A 20679-nucleotide genomic window follows, 5' to 3' on the forward strand; every position below is an offset into this window, starting at 1 on the left:
AGGACTAGAAGGCAGGAGGGAACAGGAAAGCCGATAATAGGGAACCCAAGGTTGAGAAGGGAGAGTGCTGACATGTCATGGAGTTGTTAACTAATGTCGTATAACAATACGTGTACTAACTGTTTAATGAGAAACTAGCTTGTTCTGTAAATCTTCATCTGAAGTACAATTTTAAAAATTTTTAAAAAAGAAAGAAAAATTCAGATTTCATACCAAACCAAAAACCAGACCTGTTGCTGTTGGCCGGCTCCAACTCATAGGGTCCCTATAGGACAGAGTAGAACTGCCCCATACGGTTTCCAAGTAGTGCCTGGTGGATTCGAACTGCCAACTTTTTGGTTAGCAGCTGTAGCTCTTAACCACTATGCCACCAGGGTTTCCAAACAGGTAATGTTAATGGTCAAATAATATTTTATCAAATATTTACCTCAGTTTATTTCACTATATTCCATTACTTTTGTACATTTCTATTATTAACATTCTATGATGAACAACATCATTATGCATACCATTTTTCCTCTGTATTTCAAAATGTTTCTCTTAGATTCCCAGAAATGGAATTATAAACATTTTTAAAAGTCTTGATGTATATTTTGGCCCCTGACTTTCTGTACAAGTTTTTATAACTGTAATCTCTGCCATTACGTATCTGATAGGATTATGAAAGTATATGGATATATGTGTAAAGTACATATTAACTTTTCTAAATTGCTTGAAGAATAAATACTTTACAAACTAAACGGCAAACAACAAACCATTCACTTTGCTTTTCACCCTCAGGCGGGGCGGCTTCTCATTCGTTGGTAATAACTCTAAGACAAGTCACCGCGATGGTAACTCACGGAAGCCTTACTGTTAGCCATGAAATTCACACTCTTTGCATCTGGGAAAACCCTGACAATCACAGACTCTTCAAGCTGAAAGAGCCATCTAAAATAACCAGTGTAGGAATCCTGCCTCTTACAGCCCTGAGAGGTGGCCTGCCAAACTCTGCTTAATATTAAACTCTTGAAATCACATATTGTTTGTTACCAAATGGTAAAGCTGCCCATTCCAGATTTTACTTTTTTTGCCTCATTCGTGTCCAGCTGACGTGTCTGAATTGTGCCTTTTAACCTCTGCCTCATAGGTCTCCCAGATTCCCAGAAGCCAGGCCTCCAGCCAGCATCTGCCTGAGGGCCCCACTGGCCCACGACTGCTCCTTTCCTCCCCTGGGAAAGAATAGAAATGCAGATTTTCCACCTTTGGTGGCAAAGCTGACAGGATCTGGAAAACCAGGTTTATAACTTTGCCTGTTCCCTCATTTTTATTTTATGTGAGAAAGAAAATCATTTGGGAAATTTAACTTTAGGTATTTTCAATGTCATTTTTAAAAGTGTCAGTTTCCTATAGCATTGGCACAAAATTTCTTTACATGTAATTAACGTGGAAATGCCACAATACGGTTAACAACTTTATCCAATTTTCTCAAATCAGAGGCAGCAAGAGAAGCATGAATCTCAGTTAATTTTTCTGCTTTTTTCCTCCAGAAACCAAGTCAAGATCCACACTCTTTCCTAACTTTCAGGAAGCAGAGGATGGCTTAGCTGCCCCCTCGATAAATGGACACCCAGCTCCACAGCTGTCCAGCCTGGGCTCCGTTCTTTACTGTGTGCTGAAGGGACTTTCCTTCTCTGAAGAATGCTGGGAAAGGCATTTCTTCCTCTCCTGCGATGGCATGAGGTGGCCCCCAGCCAGGAGGAGGTGTGGCACCAAGATCCGCTTCAGGAACTTATTTTCTGCTCACTAAGCAATGTGGGCTGGCCACCCACACTGCTGGCAGCTGGGTGTTGTTCTGATTTCCTGCCAATCAGTGACAGCGACGCTTCCATATCAGGGACAGCAGTGCAAGGAGAGCACTGTCGTCAACGCAACATCTTTCTGACTTTCCTAAAGCTGCTTGTTTTGTTTTTCCCGTTTTGTCTTCTCTCTTGCTCTGTTCCTCACGTCTCCAAAGGCAAGGGAAATGGGTGCTGGACATAGTAGCTTTCTTCCAAAAACCAACCCCCCTTGCTGTCAAGTTGATTTTGACTTACGGTGACCCTTTAGGACAGAGTAGAACAGCTCCATAGGGTTTCCAAGTCTGTGACTTTTATGGAAATAGACTGCTACATCTTTCTCCCACAGAGTAGCTGGTGGGTTCAAGCTGCCAACCTTTCAGTTAGCAGACGAGTGCTTTAACCGTGCCACCAGGGTAGCTTTCTTAGCCGTGGGATTATCACCTGGTGTAGCAAATGGGACCCCTTTGTGTTCAGGTACTGTTATGGATTGAATTCTGTCCCCCCAAAATTTGGGTAAACTTGGCCAGGCCATGATTCCCAGTATTGTATGACTGTCCACCATTTTGTGGTCTGACGTGATTATCCTATGTATTGTAAATCATAGCCTCTATGATGTCAGGATTAGAGGCAGTTATGTTAAGGAGGCAGGACTCAATCTATAGGTTAGGCTGTATTGTGAGTCAATCTCTTTTGAGATATAAAAGCTAGAAGCAAGCAGAGACCATAACACTAAGAAAGAAAGAGCCAGGAGCAGCACCTGTCCTTTGGACCAGGGTCCCTAAGCTGAGAAGCTCTTAGACCCAAGGGAAGAGTGATGACAAGGACCTTTCCCACAGCCCACAGAGAGAAAGCCTCCCCCTGGAGCCGGCACCCTGAATTCGGACTTCTAGCCTCCTAGACTTTGACAGAATAAACTTCTCTTTGTTAAAGCCATTCACGTGTGGTATTTCTGTTACAGCAGCACTAGATAACTAAGACAGGTAGAATGGCAATCTGGTTAGCTCTACCCTAGCTCTAACTAGGAGTTTCTGGGTAGTATAAATGGTTAATAATGCACCAGGCTGCTAACCAAAAGGCCAGACGTCAAGTCTACCCAAAGATGCCTCAGAAGAAGGCCTGGTGATCTACTTCTGAAAAACCAGCCACTGAAGACCCTGGGAAGCACAGTCCTACTCTGCCACACACGGGGTGGCCATGAAAACCAGCCACTGAAGACCCTGGGAAGCACAGTCCTACTCTGCCACACACGGGGTGGCCATGAAAACCAGCCACTGAAGACCCTGGGAAGCACAGTCCTACTCTGCCACACACGGGGTGGCCATGAAAACCAGCCACTGAAGACCCTGGGAAGCACAGTCCTACTCTGCCACACACGGGGTGGCCATGCCCTGGAGCTGACTCCGCAGCAGCTGGTTTTTAACCCTGACCCAGAGACCTGCATTTCAGCTTAGTTGCATTCAAACCTCTAGAGTATCCAGACCATAAATAAAGGTACCAAAAAGAGAACTTAAAAAGTTGCCTTAAAAAAAAGACTTCTACTCCTGCTCCATTGAAAGCCCACGGGACAGTAAGAGCCTCTGGACCTCCCACAGTTCTGACATTCCGACACCACAGGAGTGCAACTTACCTACACAAATGGCAACTCCTATGTAGGCCACGGTGGTGATGAAAATAGCCAGCATGGTTCCTCTGGGGATGGCATCTTGGGGATCCTTTGGAAAAACAATGTGGAGATAGGCAAAGAGAGGTTGGAGCAGGAAGCAGATCACTTGGAGTTATTTCTGCCTTTTCCCGTGTGGGCCACCCATCCTGAGACTAGTTCTAAAGAAAAGGTCAGGCAGGCAAATGGAAAAGTGGGGAGCTGGAGCCCTTCCCAGGCAAAGCAAGGTGTTTAACATGAAGAAAGATTTCCGTACCACTTTGCACTGAGTGGGAGAGACCTCTAACTGTCCAGGAGGAATACATAATAGACGAGTACTCTGCTTAGTTTACTTACTAAAGCCCTCACCTTCCCTTAGCCCCTAAGACTTTCATGCAGATGTACCAAATGTTGGAGTCTTAGGGGAAATACACAAACGTGTGGAATGCTGACAGTATTCATGTTGGTTGTATTTGTTTTCTATTAAGTTGCCTTCAAAAAAATCACTTTTGACGGAACGAAAAGGCTGATCCACTAAATTCTCCCACCCCTCAGGGTCCCCGTTTGGAAACCAGCTCAAGACTGACTGCAGCAGAAGATACTTAATTTTCAAACACAGGCATAAAGGGGCAGATTCAAGCCTGTTTTAGAAAATGTCTTTTTTCTCTTGCTTGTAAATGTATATACATCCACTGAGTTGAGTTTGCATCATATATACTATTTTATATCCCATTTGAGGGATAAATCATATCATAATTCCCAAAGAGCCTAACTATTCTCAAGAATTCTGTTCAATTTAAGAGAGATTATTAAGTAGAGATTTTAATGCATTCATTGCTTACACAGGACAGTGCCTGGCTTATACTGGGAATCAATAAATATTGAATTGAGAGACCCACAATTTCACTAGGCCTTAGTCCACTCAAGGAGCCCCGGAGGTGCAGGGTTAAGCATTCAGCTGCTAACAGAAAGGCCAGTGGTTCAAACCCACCAGCTGCTCCACGGGAGAAAGATGTGGCATTCTTCCTCTGTGACGATTACAGCCTTGGAAACCCTATGGGGCAGTTCTGCTCTGTCCTAGAGGGTCTCATTAAGTCAGAATCCACTTGATGGCAATAGATTTTAGACCCCTCACCAGAGGACATGAGCCTCAGCAATACAAATAAGCAATCAATGCAGTCAAACAAAAGTTGAGCATTTTTTAAGCTTAAATCTGCCAATCAAGTCTACCAATGAGGTAACTCATGGTAAATGTCGACTCACTCCAATGGCTGAAAGTGATAATCAAACCAAGTGGAACTACCCTATGTGGGAGTAAGCCCGTCCCTAGAATGCCACTCTGCGATCATTAATTCCTCTCCTCTCTTCCAGAAAGACCTGCCGACAGGGTTTGTTCCCATGAACATCTACTCAGCCTCTTCCTTTCAAACCATCAGCTCCAAACAACTGTGAGGCAGGCCTGTGCAAAGGAGCAGTAGATGGAGGGGAGAAGGTGATCAGATGAGATGGGCCCCACTCCATCCCCAAGTTAGTGCTGTATTTCAAAACCGCTTGTATTGATTCAGGATTTCTTTGGACCAGAGTGGAATGGGAAGAATTGATTTAAATGGGAAGAAAGGAAATATATTGATGGGTAAAAGACATGAAGATGGAAAGCAGTCTTGTACCTGAAACACAAAAACTTAATTATTTTTAGAACTATGTTTTACAAACTGTAAAATTACTTCAGTACAACTTCCATGAACCTAACTTGAGCCTTATAAGTTGGAATGTCAATATATTAAGGTATGACCATTTATTCACATTGTCTGGTCTGGCTACATTCTCCCCAGACGGGGCTCCGGACTTTAACAAATTCTTATTGTTAGTTTTCACTCTCAGTCTCAGTTCCCATCTCCAAACAGAAATCCTAAATCTAACTCCCCTTCACCTTTCTTCATTAAATATTGTATTTTTTCTTAAGACAGGTTACAAGCAATCTACTAGATGGCTGTGTTTTGGGCATGTTAACCATATCCTAGACTTGCGTCACCAAAATCACACCTTAATTCTCTTGACTGATTTGAATAGTTCTCAAATCTTCTCCAGGCTCAGATTTACAGACTTGAAATATGCGTGTTACTAGCAAATAGAAGGATGAGGATGAGGAATTTGCAACATCCTCTTATGCCAACTCTTGTTGACTGTTGCTGGCAGTCTGAAGTGCTAACTTGGGAAAGATTTTGAGGCTGTGAGCATGGGTCAGCATCTTGTATAACCCTACAGTGGGTAAACAATAAGTGTTTGCTAAGTTGAACTGAGTCCATTATGTTTTGACTATCTCTAGTTTCATCCTCAAAGAGAAATACTGCCTCTAAGTACTGCAAGTGCTGTGCCATTTTCCAACATATGGTCACTTCTCAGTCCTTCACATGCTCTACCACTACGGCTTTTGCCCTTGTTAATTATTACTTCTCAAAGCATCCTCCTTTCCTGACTCTCAGGACCCCACTCACTCTTGGTTTCCTCTATCTCTTAAGCAGCTCTTTCTCTTGCTACTTCAGGGACTCTTTTTCTACCATTGATACTTTGAATGTCTGTGTTCCTCTGGAGCTGCCTTGGTCTTCTTTGTTCCCTCTTGCACATACCTGGATGAGTTGCCCAAGCTCATGACTTCCAGCCCCCTTCCAGAACTCCAGACTCAAATCTAGCTACCCACTACACAGCTCCACACTGATGTCCCTCTGCCACCTTAGTCTCGATTGCTAAATTCGAATTCGTTTTCCTCATCTACTGCCACATGAAATCAACTTAGTAGATTGCAACCAGCATTCAAAGCACACAATAGAATGGAGCTAATGTGAAAATAACAGAAGATATCACTTGTAATAAAGAATTGTTTGGGGAAACGTGTGTGCGTGTGCACGTTTTCTTACTACAAGTCATAAAAAAAAAACCTTTCCCTTTCTTCTCCTAACTCCTAGCTGACCACTTTGATCCATTTCTCCTGCCATGGCCTTATTTCAGGTCCGTGTCATCTTGTCTGGGCTATTATGATATTCTGTCCCTGACCTCCAGTCTCCCTACCTATCATCCTCTACCCTCCAGGACATCCTTCACAGGCTGCTAGAAGCCTCTCTCTAAAACACACATCTACTCCTGTTACTCAGTGTCTCTACCTGTTTTGGGGATTATGTCCAAACTCCATTATCGGTCCTTTAAAGGACTGCCAAGTTCTATTTAAAAGCGTAAAGTAGTGTATGTGCTCAAATTAAATGGAAAGATGGTAACTTTTTACAACAATACTGTGATCACATGTACCCTGAAAATCACGGTAGGCCATCTTCTGTCCTTTGTTTTCATTACTCCCAGGCTGCCTATGACATATAAGAACATCTTTTATAAATCCATTCATTAATACATTGATGAAAAGATCTTACTGGCATCCCACACTCCCCACCTAATGCAATCCCCATTAGCAGTATCTTTCTCTGGGTCTTTTTACACCCTATTCCTTCTGTTCTGAATGTCCCCTTCTCTTTGCCCTATTGATAAATTCCCATTCATCCCTTGAAATCTGGACTGAGTGTACCCTTTTCTGAAAGCCTTCTCTTACTTCTTCAGACATAAGCAGGGTCTTATCTAATACGATGGTCCTTACAGTTCTTAGCATAGAGTAATACAAATAGAGTTCTTCATAAATATCTTAAATGAGTTGATTTATCTATGAACTTAATGACATGAGGGTAGTTTGTTTTTCCCAGAATGTTCCATGCTTTCTTTAATTATGTATTTAAAAGAGAAAGGGAGATATTGGTTTTTTTTTCACTGAACTGTATTCATTTTGTTGGAAATACAACACACGGGCAATGCACTTTGCTCTTCTGACATCACTGAATAACATTTCTGGAAGAACTGCCTGGAATAAAAAGAAAAAAAGCCCATAGCTGTCGAGTCGATTCCGACTCATAGCAACCCTATAGGACAGAGTAGAACTGCCCCATATGGTTTCCAAGGAGCACCTGGTGGATTCGAACTGCTGACCTTTTGGTTAGCAGCTATAGCTCTTAACCACTATGCCACTAGGATTTCGCAAATCTGTGTTAAAAGTGAGAACTTGTAAACAACCAGGAAACCTTGCAAAAAACTTATAGTTTTGAAATTAGCAGAGAAACTCGATCACTGTCAGTCTCTATACCAACTTGAGCTGCTCAGCAACCCCACCATCAGGACAACAAAGCGGAGAAAACAACGCACCTCCAAATCTCCTGAGATGTTGGCACCAGCAAGAATCCCAGTAGCTGCTGGGAAAAAAATGGCAAAGACAGAGAAGAAGCCTTCTCCCTTTGTGAAGCTTGGCCCAAAATTTTCTGCAAATATTGATGCTGTAATACAAATAATGAGAAGATTATCATGTAAACTTTCTTCACAAGAGACAAACTTTCACTTCTGAAGCCCCTAATGTAAATAGGTTCCTATATTCTGAACGGAATGAGCTTGAAGGTATTGGTGTACTTCTGGTGAACATTGTGTAAATATTTGCCAACTGTCAAAAGATATGTCATTAGGTTTTAGATCTCCGGGTCACGGCTCTGAAAAAAATCAATAATCTTTGTGCCAGTGGGGATCCAGGCTGCCTGACTTCTCTGAATCTAAAAATGAAAGAAAGAGAAGGAGATGACCATGCTGGCATGCTCACAAATCTACCACACATATGCCCCCTTCAGTTGCTCACCGCCCACACAACTACCTGCTCACGTACATAAGTACTTTAAAGCGTCAACACACTGCTTTTCTATTTTTTTTTTTAATTGTAGAAGAAATTTGTGGGTTAGAAGTACCTTAAAATTTTGCTGCTTATGTTACTAGCCTCCCCACAAACCTTGCCCCCAGAGATTGAATCTTAGATCGTTATACCAAATTCTCATGAATGGGAGAATATTATAGTGAGGAGCTTTGGTCATAAAATAATTATATCCCACAGGTTAGTATGAGAACTGATAGTTGCCACCATATTACTTAGGCGAAAGGAAACAACCTAGAAGAAAAACAGAAAAGGAAGGAAGAAAAATATGAACCAAAGAATCTGAGATGCAAAATAAGGAAAGAAAGCTTAAAAGATCAGAAAAATTTATAAGCATTGAAAGGAGGGAGAAGAATAGAAAGCAGAAGGATATTACATGCAAAGACAACCTTCAAAAAGAAGAATCAAGAAGAGGTGATATGACATAAAAAAAAAAAAAACAAATATTGACACATGAGTAAATTATGAAGGAATTATTAAAAATAAACTCAGCAAGTGGATTCTTGAAAAAGCTAGAGAGGAAGGATGGGAAAGACTGGGCGGAGGGCGGGGTGAAACAGAAGAGAGCAGTCAAATTTCACTCTCACCGAAGTTACCACAATGTGCTGTTTTAACTTCCAGTCTTTTATGCTTGAAAACTTGAGAGTGGTGCTTAACTAGGTCAGGCGATAGGAAGACAAGGCACAAAGCCTAGCGGGAAGAACAAACGACTGTGCCGGCTGTAGCGCTCTGTGGTGGCTGAACAAACGGCCTGGGCTGTGTTCCCTTCCCTGTGTGAGCTGTTTCTGCTATTGACAGCAACAACAGTTTGTCCAGCACTTTAAGGTTTACAAGGTGCTCCCGTGTTCATGATCTCACTCCGTGCTCAAAATCTCCTCAGGAAGGTGTTATTATCACTCACACTTTAACAGGAAAATTCTGAGATCCAAACATGTTAGGTTGAGTTGGCAAGCAGCAAGGTTGAGACTGAGCCCTGGGTCTCCTGAATCCAAGCCCACTCTTCCCTGGACCACTTTGGGGTAGAGGGGATGGGGATGGGGATGAAGGGCAATGGAACCATTCACTGTAAGGCAACCAATTTGCCACCGTTACCTTGGTAATTAAAGAAGCCTCTGGACCTCTTCTCATTGTTGGATGGAATGACGGTTCCAATGAAGAAATTTGCAATAGCGATGAGAAGAATGATCAGAAGAATCACTTGAGCCTGGAAAGGCAAAGTAAAAAGACACCAGATTAGGTTTATGTAAGAATTTATTGTTTAATCATAAAGATTACACATGTCCACTCGCGAAAACCTCTCATTATTCCAGTTGAGATTCTGGTATCCAGAGTAGGTAATACGAGCATCTCTACAGAACAGCATTTCAATAAGCCTCATTCTATCGAGGTGGAGGCACCACATTTTCAATGGGAGCATGGGCTTAGGCAATTAAAGGTGACATTTTAAGAATATTTCAAGTAGTAGGCAAATAACTACCACAGGGACCCCAAGAATGTAAATAAGGTCCAAAGTTTTAACACTGATAAAGTTGAGTTCCTTTTTAGGCAGAGCACCTATGGGTTCTCCCTTTTCTCAAGTGTCAGCTGCAGGAAGGGGTACAAGAACACAGAATGATTCATAGAATTCCCAGGATGCCCAGTGCCCGTGTTAGGCTACTGTGGCCCAGCACAAGCAGCCTGCTGTGTGACCAGCCTAATGGCCTTCCTTCAGTCCCTCCAACATGCCCAGGTGTTTACTGGTTTGGCACTCCCTTTGCCGTTCCCTTTGCCTGGGATGCACTTCTCCCTACTCTTTGCACAGCTCTTCTTCTCGTTCTTTAAGTCTTTGCTACCTCCTCAGAGATGCCTTTCTTGACCTCTAAATATTAACAGCTAACAGATGCAGATTTAAAATGTTACCTACAGTATTTAAGTAAATACCACCAACAACCCTATGAAGTAGGTAATATTATTACCCCCATTTTAAAGATAAGAAAACCAAGGCACAGAGGGGTTGTGTTTATGCAAAGTCACACAGACATAAACCATAGTCAAGTCCAGGAAGTCTTCCTGCAAAGCCGGAGCTTCAAATGCCACACTCTACTGCTATTGAAGCATACTGCTCCCTAAGCGACTAGTCTAAGCAAGCCTCCCCGCCTCCCCCCAGGTTATTTTCTGCACCAGTGCCTTATCTATTTCTTTAACACTTACCACAATTTGCCGTTGTATATTTGCTTATCTACCTGTTTATTACTCATCTTCCCTCCAGAGCATATGCTGGGCGAGGCCAGGGGCTGCGTCCGTGTGGGTCACAGCTGACTCCCCAGTGCCTAGCAGAATGCTCAGCACATGGCAGGCACTTAAGTCTTTAGTGTTTGAGTGCACAATCCACAAATGGACGGCCATGTAGGAATGCTGCCTACGGTCTTATGTGGGGGAGGCGTTGGCCTTCTTCCGGTTTTGAGTGACCACCTGGGACCTAGTTACTGTGTCTCCGGGCATGTAGAACGTTTTCGATTGTACCAGTCACTGTACGGAGTTACAAGGGGAGCAAAAGTCACTCTCCCCATCATGCAGAATGGTGCTATCTGTTTTACCACGGCTAGCTAACCCAGATGGTCTGTAGCTCCAGGGCCTACGTGTCCTCGTGTTTATTCCTGAAGTACTGGATTTCACAGGGAGACTAACAGAGTTGGTCTCTCCCAACACACTTGCCATTTCTTTTGGGCTTCAGCCCCCACAGCCAGTTTGAAAGGGGATGCCAGGGGGCTGATAGAGAGGTGGGCTTCCAGCATGCACTGTGGAAGTGGTCTTTTGTGAAGATGGCAGCAACCTTGGTGCTGCATCACTGGGAGGACTGCACAAAGAAGGACAAAGCACAGGTGTGGCCATGTAGCACGTGAGCTGTGGGTCACGACCGCTGGGAGCTCGTGTTGGAGGGCTTGGGATCCACCTAGCACTACTGCACCCCTTTTACCACAGCAAGTAATAACAGTAATTCTTTTTGAATATCGGTTCCTTCTATTTCTCTCCCTCCACTGTAATTTGTTCAGGGCCTGACGAGCAGTTGTTGATAATATTTTGAGAAATTCACCTTTGCTTCCCATTCCATTCCAGCTACTGAAATTCCTAAAAGAATCACCACTGTGATGGCGCCTATTATCCGGATGTCATTGACAGGATCCACCATCATTGAATCACTCTCCTGGGGGGTTAAAAAAAAAATCACTATAAAGGTTAGAGACACGGTGTTTGCATGTATGTCTTACCGCAGCGTTTAACGACAGGAAGGTATACTCTGCAGTGATGCCGAGCAGCCACACTGGGTAACAGAAAAATGAAATGATGATGAATTTGAGGAGACAAGGTATCCAGCATTATTTTTTTCTATGATAATAGGCCTTTGATAGCCAAGGTTAAAACCCCAGTACCCAGTGCCAAGGTTAGGCACTGGAAATTTTAGCGATTCATTCTAGTCACAGCTTTTGAAGCTATTGTCACACTAAGTAAAAGCATGTGTATACATACATCCTATGTTTTGTTCCAGAAGAGTAACTGGTTATATTGTGTGTCAGGGAAAACCTAGAGGAATAAAAATGAGTGGATTCCGATGTATTTGAAAATAAGTGCTATTCGATTAAAGAACAAACTACAAAAACCAGGTAATGCATCTCTTGAAGATAACATACGTTATGAACACCATTTATTCACCTAGTTCTCAAATAGAGGCACTTTTTACTAACTGAACTGAGTGAATGCTGTCATTACCATGGTAGGAGAACTGAGGTTAGTTCATATACCAGTCGGTTAACCTACTTACATATCCTAGACTGGGCATCTAAACTAGAAACACCTGGTCTGCTGCAGTGAGTTACTCTAATGCCTGGACTTTCTTTCTCTTTAGAAATCTGTAATCATAACAGTATTATTACTGGTGATAATAAATAATCCCCAATTTTTATCTGATGCTTTGCATTTTAAAATATTTCATGTATATTATTCCATTTGATATGTACTATACCTGTATAAAAAAGAGAGAACAATATTATAATCTCAATATTATAGACTCAGAAAACAGGGTTCAGATAGGTAGACGGAGTGGCCCAAAGTCTCTCAGCTGGTAAACGTGCAAGCCAGGCTCAAATCCAAATCTTCTGACGCTAAGCCCTAAGCTGCTTCTGCTACATTTGTCTACATTCTGCGGGATAAATCCATTTCCTCTCCTCTTGCCATAACGATATCCCCTAGTGCCTGAAAAAGTAAACTGAACCGAATTATACTGCTTGGCTGCAGAAAAGAAAAGCTTTTAATTACCTTAAGGAGATCTACCACCGTCTCAGCAAATCCCACCACGTACATAGCCACGGCCACTGCATTGGCAAACGCAAAGATCAAGCCTATAGACCCACCGAACTCGGGCCCTAAGCTTCTGGAAATAAGATAGTAGGCCCCACCTGAAAGAAGAAATGAACATGCTTTACGTTGAGAAACTGCTGAGGGATTTAGTTTTACTGATTAAATAATATTAAAATCCTGAGAACCTTTGAGATAGTAATAATTATAATAAAATATTACAACTTCCTAATAACCTTAGGGATTCTGTGTTACCTCAATGAATAGCCTAGCCTTTCCTGTGCTCTGTGTGTAATCTACAATAGGGGTATTCTGACTTAGTAAGACCCACCACTGAAACCTTCATGTATACAAATGAGAACACAACCGGCTTTACAGAACAATCTTTTGTTTTTTCAAAGTAATAGTCAGAGAGTTCAAATCAATCATGCAACTAAAGAAACATTTTATACGTAAAATTTCCAAGGCCTAGGCAGAAAATCAAGTGAAGTTTATCATTGTTCTGACTTCCTTCCTTTCTCTTGAACATATATATGTTTACGGTATGTATTCTCTATACAAAATAATGTAACTGTATAGTGCTATGTCCTTATCCAGTCCATAAATAAGACATGGTTTTCTGTATTTTTAGCTCAAGAAGGTATGATTATTGCCAAATACTCATATGTGTAGTGGGGTGACAAGTGAGAAGAAGGCAGGGAGGACATGCTTCTCCTTTGGACACTGAGACAGTAATCTTATCTATGGCTGCGTACCCCTGTGCACATAAGAAACAGAACAGACTGAGCTAGAGGGTACACGTGAGCTACTGAAGGAAAAAAAAACCAACTAGACATTGAGAGGCCTGATTATCACAGTGTTGTTGTTAGATGCAGTAGAGTTAATTTGGACTCATAGTGACACCATGTAATAGAGTAGAACGTCCTCGTAGGGTTTTCTAGGCTGTAATCTTTACAGAGCAGATTGCCAGGTCTTTTCTCCTGTAGGCAGCTGGTGGGTTCAAACCATGAGCTTTTTGATTAGTAGCTGGCATTGCACCAACAGGGCTCCTTGATTATCACAGACCGACGGCAGTGGGTTTGGTTTTTCATTTTTTGTATATTGAGCTAGTCTTAGAGGTAGACAGAGTTGGCAAGGAAATGGCATGGAACAAACATACCTAAAAAAAAAAACGATCTTTTACTAGAAGGAATTTCTATACCAGACGAACTCCTTTGGTTAAGGAGTCAGAGTTCTCCCCAAAACGCCCCAAATTATCTGGATAGGGAAAATTCCCAAGATTTCTTTTAAACAGACTACCTTAATCAGATTACTGCCAGTGACTTAGATTTGGTCAACATGAGAGGCAGGGCAGGGGCTGGGGGAGGAGCTGTCGGTGGGGGATGGTGTGTACTAAGCTCCAAGTAGGGAGACCTGGATAAGGTATAGAGTAGCAGTCCTCAAGAAGCCAAATGGAAAAAAATGTGAAGAAAGAAGTTAGAAGAATAATAATAACCTTTACCCACTTCATTTTCTGCTTAGGCCTGCCTATTCCTGGATGACCTGAAAGTAACTCTTTGTTTGTATTTATTTTCTTTTTTAACCATCTTCCTACTCATGTTGGCCACTGGAAACACTGAGTTTGGGGTGAACCCCCTGAGGGGGTATGGACACAGGAGTGGTTTACTGAGTGGGGAATCGTCTGCGTGTAGGCTGGGCGCTGGAGAAGACAGGCTGAGGGGAACTAGGAGGGAGCCAGCGGGCTGATCCAAGGCATGAAGAAACCATATATTTTACCGAAATAGTCTATCCTTCCTCATAGATGCCTGGTCACAGTCCACTTTATGGGCATGTTTAATCACAGGAAATGGGTCAAAGAAGTCTGTTCTGGGGATCTCTTAATTTTGGTCGAGAATAATTTTGCCCTGCTTTTAAAATTTTGGGTTTTCTTTGCCTTTTTTTTTTTTTTTAAACTTTGGGGACTAATTAGCCTTATTCAGATTTTACTTCCAATATTAAACCAACTGTAGCCATTATTACATAACCAAAACCTTTCAGTCATAAGGAAATGAACTGGCTTACCTCCTCTCACTACTCCATTTGTGCAAATAGCGGACATGGAAATACCTGTTAGTGTTGTCACCACCACACTCAAGCCAATGATGATGACTCCGAGACCTGCAAAATCCCCCAAGAAAGGCATTTGGTCTCAGTGCTGAGAGAGTCACTTCTACGTGAGAAATGTCAGGCCAGATCTCGTCATGGAAGGATCAGCCTCCCCATGCAAAACCTGTAATGTTCTCAAGGACTCCATTCTGTGAAGGTCTAGGAAGCACCTGAAATGCACTAAACTTTAAAACTGAAGTGATGTCCTGAAATCATTTCCAAGGAATACCAGCAAGACGTGTGCAGAGTAGCCTTAAAAATAAAACATTAACCTAAGGAATTCCAGTATCTGGAAACCGGGACCTGAAATGCACCAGAGAAGTCCATTAGAAAGGAGACTAGAGTTGACTGGAGTGGACCTGTACTATACTCACGGTACCTTACGCTTCATTCTGCATCCGGCTCGTCCAAGCCCTTAGCCAGGCTTCAGGAACATCAGGCTACTTCCTTGTTCCCATCAAAAATGAGTATATAAAAAGGTTTTGCCTACCCATAGCAGATGATGAGGGCATTAGATATCTTAGAGACTTTACCTCCACGGACAAACCCGTTAGTTGCTATTGCAGAAGTTGACAGCCCAGTAATAGAAGTTACCATGGTGGAAAGAAGAATTATGAGAACTCCAAGACCTGTTAGTAATGAAAGATAGAAAAAGTTATATTTTACTTCTCTTCCTTGTATTCCCTATTGCTGCAAATTACACTGACTTCAATTTTAGTTTTCACGTCCAAGCCTTGGGCCCCAACGGGGTTCCTTTCTGCTAAGGAGAAAGTGGTATGCCTGGCATAAAGATCAAGTCGGAGAACTCATAATGGTGAAGGACAGTTTCACGATGCAAACATGATCTAAAATGCAGCCCTGGAAAGGAAAGGCTGACTTAACATTGGTGTCCTGGGAGAGAAGCTGCTCCAGCTCTGAAGGGAGAAAACATGACGTTTGACCTTTTCGCTTGCTCCAGAGGAACCTGAAGGAGAAAGCTAGGGGTTTGACAAAGGTGAAATCCTTCCCCATTTTTCTTGCATCTCTCTTGCCTGGGGAAAAAAAAGGAACCAACTTGGATTACCTTTGAAAACACTCCGGAAGGGTCAGTGGTGAGCTATTGAGCTTGCGTTGCCTTTACCTTACGAATGATCATGCGGGTCACAAGTTTAATTACCTCCTCTGACATATCCATTTGTGGCAATAGCAGAGGTGGATAAACCAGTGATACCAGTCACTGTCACGGCTAAGCCGATGATAATCACACCAAGACCTCAGTTGAGAGAGGAAAAAATAAAGGCAATTAAACTGTGGAACAATACACTAGGCCATTCACATAAAAGCCAGCAAGTCTAGGTAATAGCTCAAGGGGCTGAGATACACAGCGCTAAGCTCACACAACAGGAAACTAGGGCTGGTCAAAATGAATGTGAACACCATTTTTTATGAATCTCTAGACGCCTATAAACCTAATCAATCATTGGTCTATGTAATTACAAGCTGCTAAATAACTACAAATTAAATGTTTATCCTTTCAGGTAGCTATCTTTTTATGCACATTTGATTGTGTACGGTTGAAAAATTACATACGATGTAGCAAATTGTTCCTCTGGCAGATGGGTAAAGTGGAGAGAATCAAATTGAATCACATTATTAGAGCCAGTAACTTGTTGGCCATGAACTCTGACAAGATGCTTATTTTCAAAGCTAAAAATGCCAATGAATGCCTGTGTACGGTGGCTAGCATAGTGCACAGAACACAGTGAAAAATCAGTAGTAATGTTTTTTGGTCATTCTACAAGCGTCAAAATAGCTAAAAAAAAAAAAAAAGCCATTGCCGTTGAGTTGATTCCAACTCATAGTGACCCTATAGGACAGAGTAGAATTGCCCCACAGGGTTTCCAAGGCTGCAATTTTCTAGAAGAACAAACAAATCTGTCTTGGAAGAAGTGCAGCCAGAATGCTCCTTAGAAGCCAAGATGGCAAGACTTCGTTTCACGTACTTTGGGTATGTTATCAGAAGGGATCAGTCCCTGGAGAAGGCCATCATGCTTGCTAAAGTGGAGGGTCAGTGAAAAAGAAGAAGACCCTCAATGAGATGGACTGACGCAGTGGCTGCAACAATGGGCTCAAAAACAGCAATGATTGTGAGGATGGCGCAGGACTGGGCGATGTTTCTTTCTGTTGTACAAACGGTCGCTATGAGTCAGAAACGACTCCATGGCACGTAACGACAACGATCCTTACAGAAGCAGACAGCCCCATCTTTTTCCCATGGAGCAGCTGGTGGGTTTGAACCACAGATCTTTTGGTTAGCAGCCACTGCACCACCATGGTTCCTTCTCAAAATAGCTATTGTTTATTAAAAGCCTACCAAAAGGTGAGCAGTTCAAATCCACCAGCCACTCCTTGGACAACCTATGGGGCAGTTCCACTATGTCCTATAGGATCCTATAGGGTAGGAATCAACTCGATGGCAACTAGTTTGGTTTTTGTTATATATATAGTAAAACCTGTGAAAGCTGGAACGTGTGTAAGGTGGAAACCTATCGGAGAAGGAAAACTCAATTATTTTCCACTAAAACAAGGAATAGAAAAGTGGTAAGATTGCACCCTGATGGCGTAGTGGTTAAGTGTTTGGCTACTAACCAAAAGGTCTGCAGTTAGAATCCACCAGGCACTCCTTGGAAACCCTATGGGGGAGTTCTACTCTGGCCTACAGGGTTGCTGTGAGTTGGAACCGACTGGATGGCAGTGGGTAGTAGGTAGGTAAAGGCAGAAATTTGGGAGACCCGGAAAAACAAGGCAGGCCCATTGAGTTACCGGCTCTCACAAGTTTCACTGAATCAGGCTCTGTGTGTGGCAGTGTGGGAAACACAAGGAACAAATAAAATGAAATAAAAACAGCTGCCCTCAAGGATTTTACGGCTCAGAAGGTCAATAATTAAAATGAGAGGTTGTTGTTAGTTGTCACTGAGTCAATTTTGACTGGTGGCAACCCCGTATGTTACAGAGAATAACTGTAACATAGGGTTTTCCTGGTTATAATCTTAACAGAAGCAGTTCACCAGCCCTTTCTTCTTCAGTAGCACTGGGTAGGTTTGAGCTCCAACCTTTAGGTTAACAGTTGAGCACAAGCCATTTGTGCCATCTACCAAAGCCATTGCCATTGAGTCAATTCCAACTCAGAGCAACTCTATAGAACAGAGTTGTACTGCCCCACAGGGTTTCCAAGGCTATAAATCTTTACAGAAGAAGACTACCACATCTTTCTCCTGCAGAGAAGCTGGTGGGTTCAAACTGCTGACCTTTTGTTAGCAGACGAGCACTTAACCACTGCATCACTAGGGCTCCTTTTGTGGCAGCTAGGGGCCTTCATAAAAGGGAGAAAGTGGTGAAGGTCAGAATTCAGAGGAAGACAAGGCTGCTTTCAGCTTTAGGAAATACGCAGCCAGGAGGGTACCCTCTTCAACAGAGGCCAACCCAGAACTCAGGGAGAAGGCTCTGGAGTCCCGGCCATTGAACCTACCCTGGCTCTGTCCCAGAATGCTCTGGCCTGGGCCTGTTTGGTATACGACTCCAAAGGAAGTTGTCGTTAGCTGCTGTCGAGTCTATCCTGACTCGTGACAACACGTGTGCAGAATACAACCGCTCCACAGGGTTCTCAAGTCTGTGACTTTTCAGAAGCAGATCTCCTGGCCTGTCTCCTGAGGTGCCTCCATGTGGATTCGAACCTCCAGCCTTATGGCTAGTAGTCGAGCACTTAGCTGTTTGCACCACCCAGGTCCTACACGAAGTAGATGCTCAACAATTGCTCTTGGCAGCTCTCTTATGCCAAGGATTATTAGAAGAGCGGCCATGACCTCTTCAGCCATGGCCTGAGGAAAGGGGAGGGGAGGGAGGTAAGGATAGAAGTGGGATTGAGGTACTGAAGACTGGCTCTTTCGATGCTCCCAGCTATGTACCAACTTAGCAGGGTGCACTGGGGATAAGGCTGACTGTGGGCCACCAGCTGTAAGCTTGCTTCAGCTTCTCCAGCCTCTTAAAAGCTAAGTGTTGTATGACACAAACCAAAAACACACACACACAGTTGCCCTAAATTCTCGGTATCTTATGGAGGGATCCTGTGGGGAGCATTGCCTCTGTATCACTCCTTTGTGCCACTAAAGGTGGTTTATTTTTATCATTTGCACATTATTTTGCTCTTGGCTTTTCTTTGAGGAACTTTGTATTGAACGTTTAGCTCACCCCTAGGAACGGTACAGAACCATAGAGTTTGCATCTCATGGCATTAAGCCTACTCTGTTATTTTCTTACCCTGTTTCCTTTTGCCTCTTTTCCCAACAATTTTTAATCTATCCTTCTGCATCAGATGTATTTCTGTAAACCACGTGAAATGCTAGAACAAAGTTCTCTACTTTTAAACAGTGAGGGATTTGCTTCTCTCTCACAATCCAATACAGAATTCCAGGATTGAGAGGCAGCTTAGAAAACATTCAGTTCATGGTGTTCTCAAAGTGTGGGTCTTGAACCACCTGCTTCGGAAAATGCCTGGAGTGTTTTTTTAAAATGCTGGTCCTACTGAGTTTTGGTCTTTAAAAGTAGATTCGGGAATTCTGCAGTTTTCTACCCTAACTTCCCCAGGTAATTCTTATGCACACCATTGTCTGAAGATTATCGAGCTACCTTCAGCCTATCTCAACTTGTGCCAGCCTGCTCAGCAAGGTCCTTTAGCTTTATCTTCAAACAACTGGTTTGGGAAAGAATGAATCCGGAGCCCTAAGTTTTATATAAAACTTGAAACTCACGGAACCTAAGTAGCTTGGTGTATAGGTCACACGGCTTCCCCTGCTCTTCACATCCCTGTTCCCTTCTGAAGGTTAAGTTCACTGGAAACCATCTTGCCCCAGCCCAAGTTCTCCAAGACAAAGAAGAACTGCATGGCATCATCAGCTCATTCTACCTTTTGTTTTAGGAACAAAGCAGCCAAAACTCACAGTCCCAGGCTGGCTGTCGTTACTGCTACTCCTGGCTCAGCTTCCTTCTGGCTTTATTTCCAGGATCTGGGCTTGAAAACGTATTTAGGTTTCTTTCCCAAAGCAAGATGAAAATACTTGTATCTGTTTCTTTCCTTTCCCAAAAAAGGGAAGCCAAATGAGACCCAGATGATGATGTAGTCAACTCATTTAGCTTTAGGTTCACAGCAAAGGCCGGTATAACTGAGGCAGGGGTGATAATTAGATTCTATTACTCACTAAAGCCTTTCTTACGAAGATTAAAAAAAAAAAAAAAAAAAAGCCCCCATTCAAAAGAAAACCCGGTGGACACCCATCGAGGCAGACCATTACTCTCAGTAAAAAGTCCTTATTAAAACAGCATCAACACCTAAAAGTGTAATCGACAGTTTAGCAGAGAGAGTATCAGGTTCTTCATATTTTACAGTTTTGCAATAAATACGACACTGGGTTGACTGTGAAGAGTAGTGTAAGATCTGATTAAAGTTCAGATTATTGCCCAAACGTATGGCTGTAAAATAAGTTACACTAAAAAGAATTACTCTTGCCCTTGGCTTCTCTCACACCTCCAAACAAAATAATGTTTCTTGATGATCTCAATAAGTTACTAAACTGCCTTTAAAAACCTAATTTTGCATGAAACCCTGGAGCAAAACCTCGATGATATTAAGATGCTGATTTTCCATGGAACAGCATACACTTATCTTGGACCCTGCAGCTATTAGCATTCATTTGATATGCATCATAAAACCTGTGAGCAGCCCTTTGTCAGGATCCCGGCAGTCCCCAAATGTGAAACATGAAAAAACTATGGGAGCTGGTTCCAGCTTTTTGATTCACAGTTCAGCCCTTTCTTTCTTGAATTAAGTCTTCTGATGGCTCTATGTGTTCTGAGGAGCGAAAGCAGTAAATAATGACCAAGTACCTTCCAAATGTGAATTGAGGTATATTCTGGAGCAGTGCCTG

At 42.7% G+C, this 20679-nt stretch overlaps 1 protein-coding gene across 3 annotated transcripts in view; it reads right to left on the minus strand.

Annotated features, from left to right (window-relative positions):
* The window catches only part of SLC12A1 (solute carrier family 12 member 1), a 112411-nt gene that overhangs the window by 80047 nt on the left and 11685 nt on the right, over window positions 1-20679 (minus strand). The window contains exons 4-9 of one of the 3 annotated variants that reach the window (XM_003420148.3): window positions 14636-14731; window positions 12536-12675; window positions 11316-11426; window positions 9335-9446; window positions 7696-7823; window positions 3448-3532 (exon numbers count right to left, since the gene is read on the minus strand). In XM_003420148.3, the coding sequence (XP_003420196.1) occupies window positions 3448-3532; window positions 7696-7823; window positions 9335-9446; window positions 11316-11426; window positions 12536-12675; window positions 14636-14731 (672 nt within the window). Of the gene's footprint in view, window positions 1-3447; window positions 3533-7695; window positions 7824-9334; window positions 9447-11315; window positions 11427-12535; window positions 12676-14635; window positions 14732-15252; window positions 15349-15875; window positions 15972-20679 lie in introns of all 3 variants that reach the window. The other 2 variants (XM_003420147.3, XM_064292006.1) reach the window with 2 other exon arrangements.

The sequence above is a fragment of the Loxodonta africana genome, chromosome 10 (genome assembly GCF_030014295.1).
Source record: "Loxodonta africana isolate mLoxAfr1 chromosome 10, mLoxAfr1.hap2, whole genome shotgun sequence".
In the NCBI taxonomy this organism is placed as follows: Eukaryota; Metazoa; Chordata; class Mammalia; order Proboscidea; family Elephantidae; genus Loxodonta; species Loxodonta africana.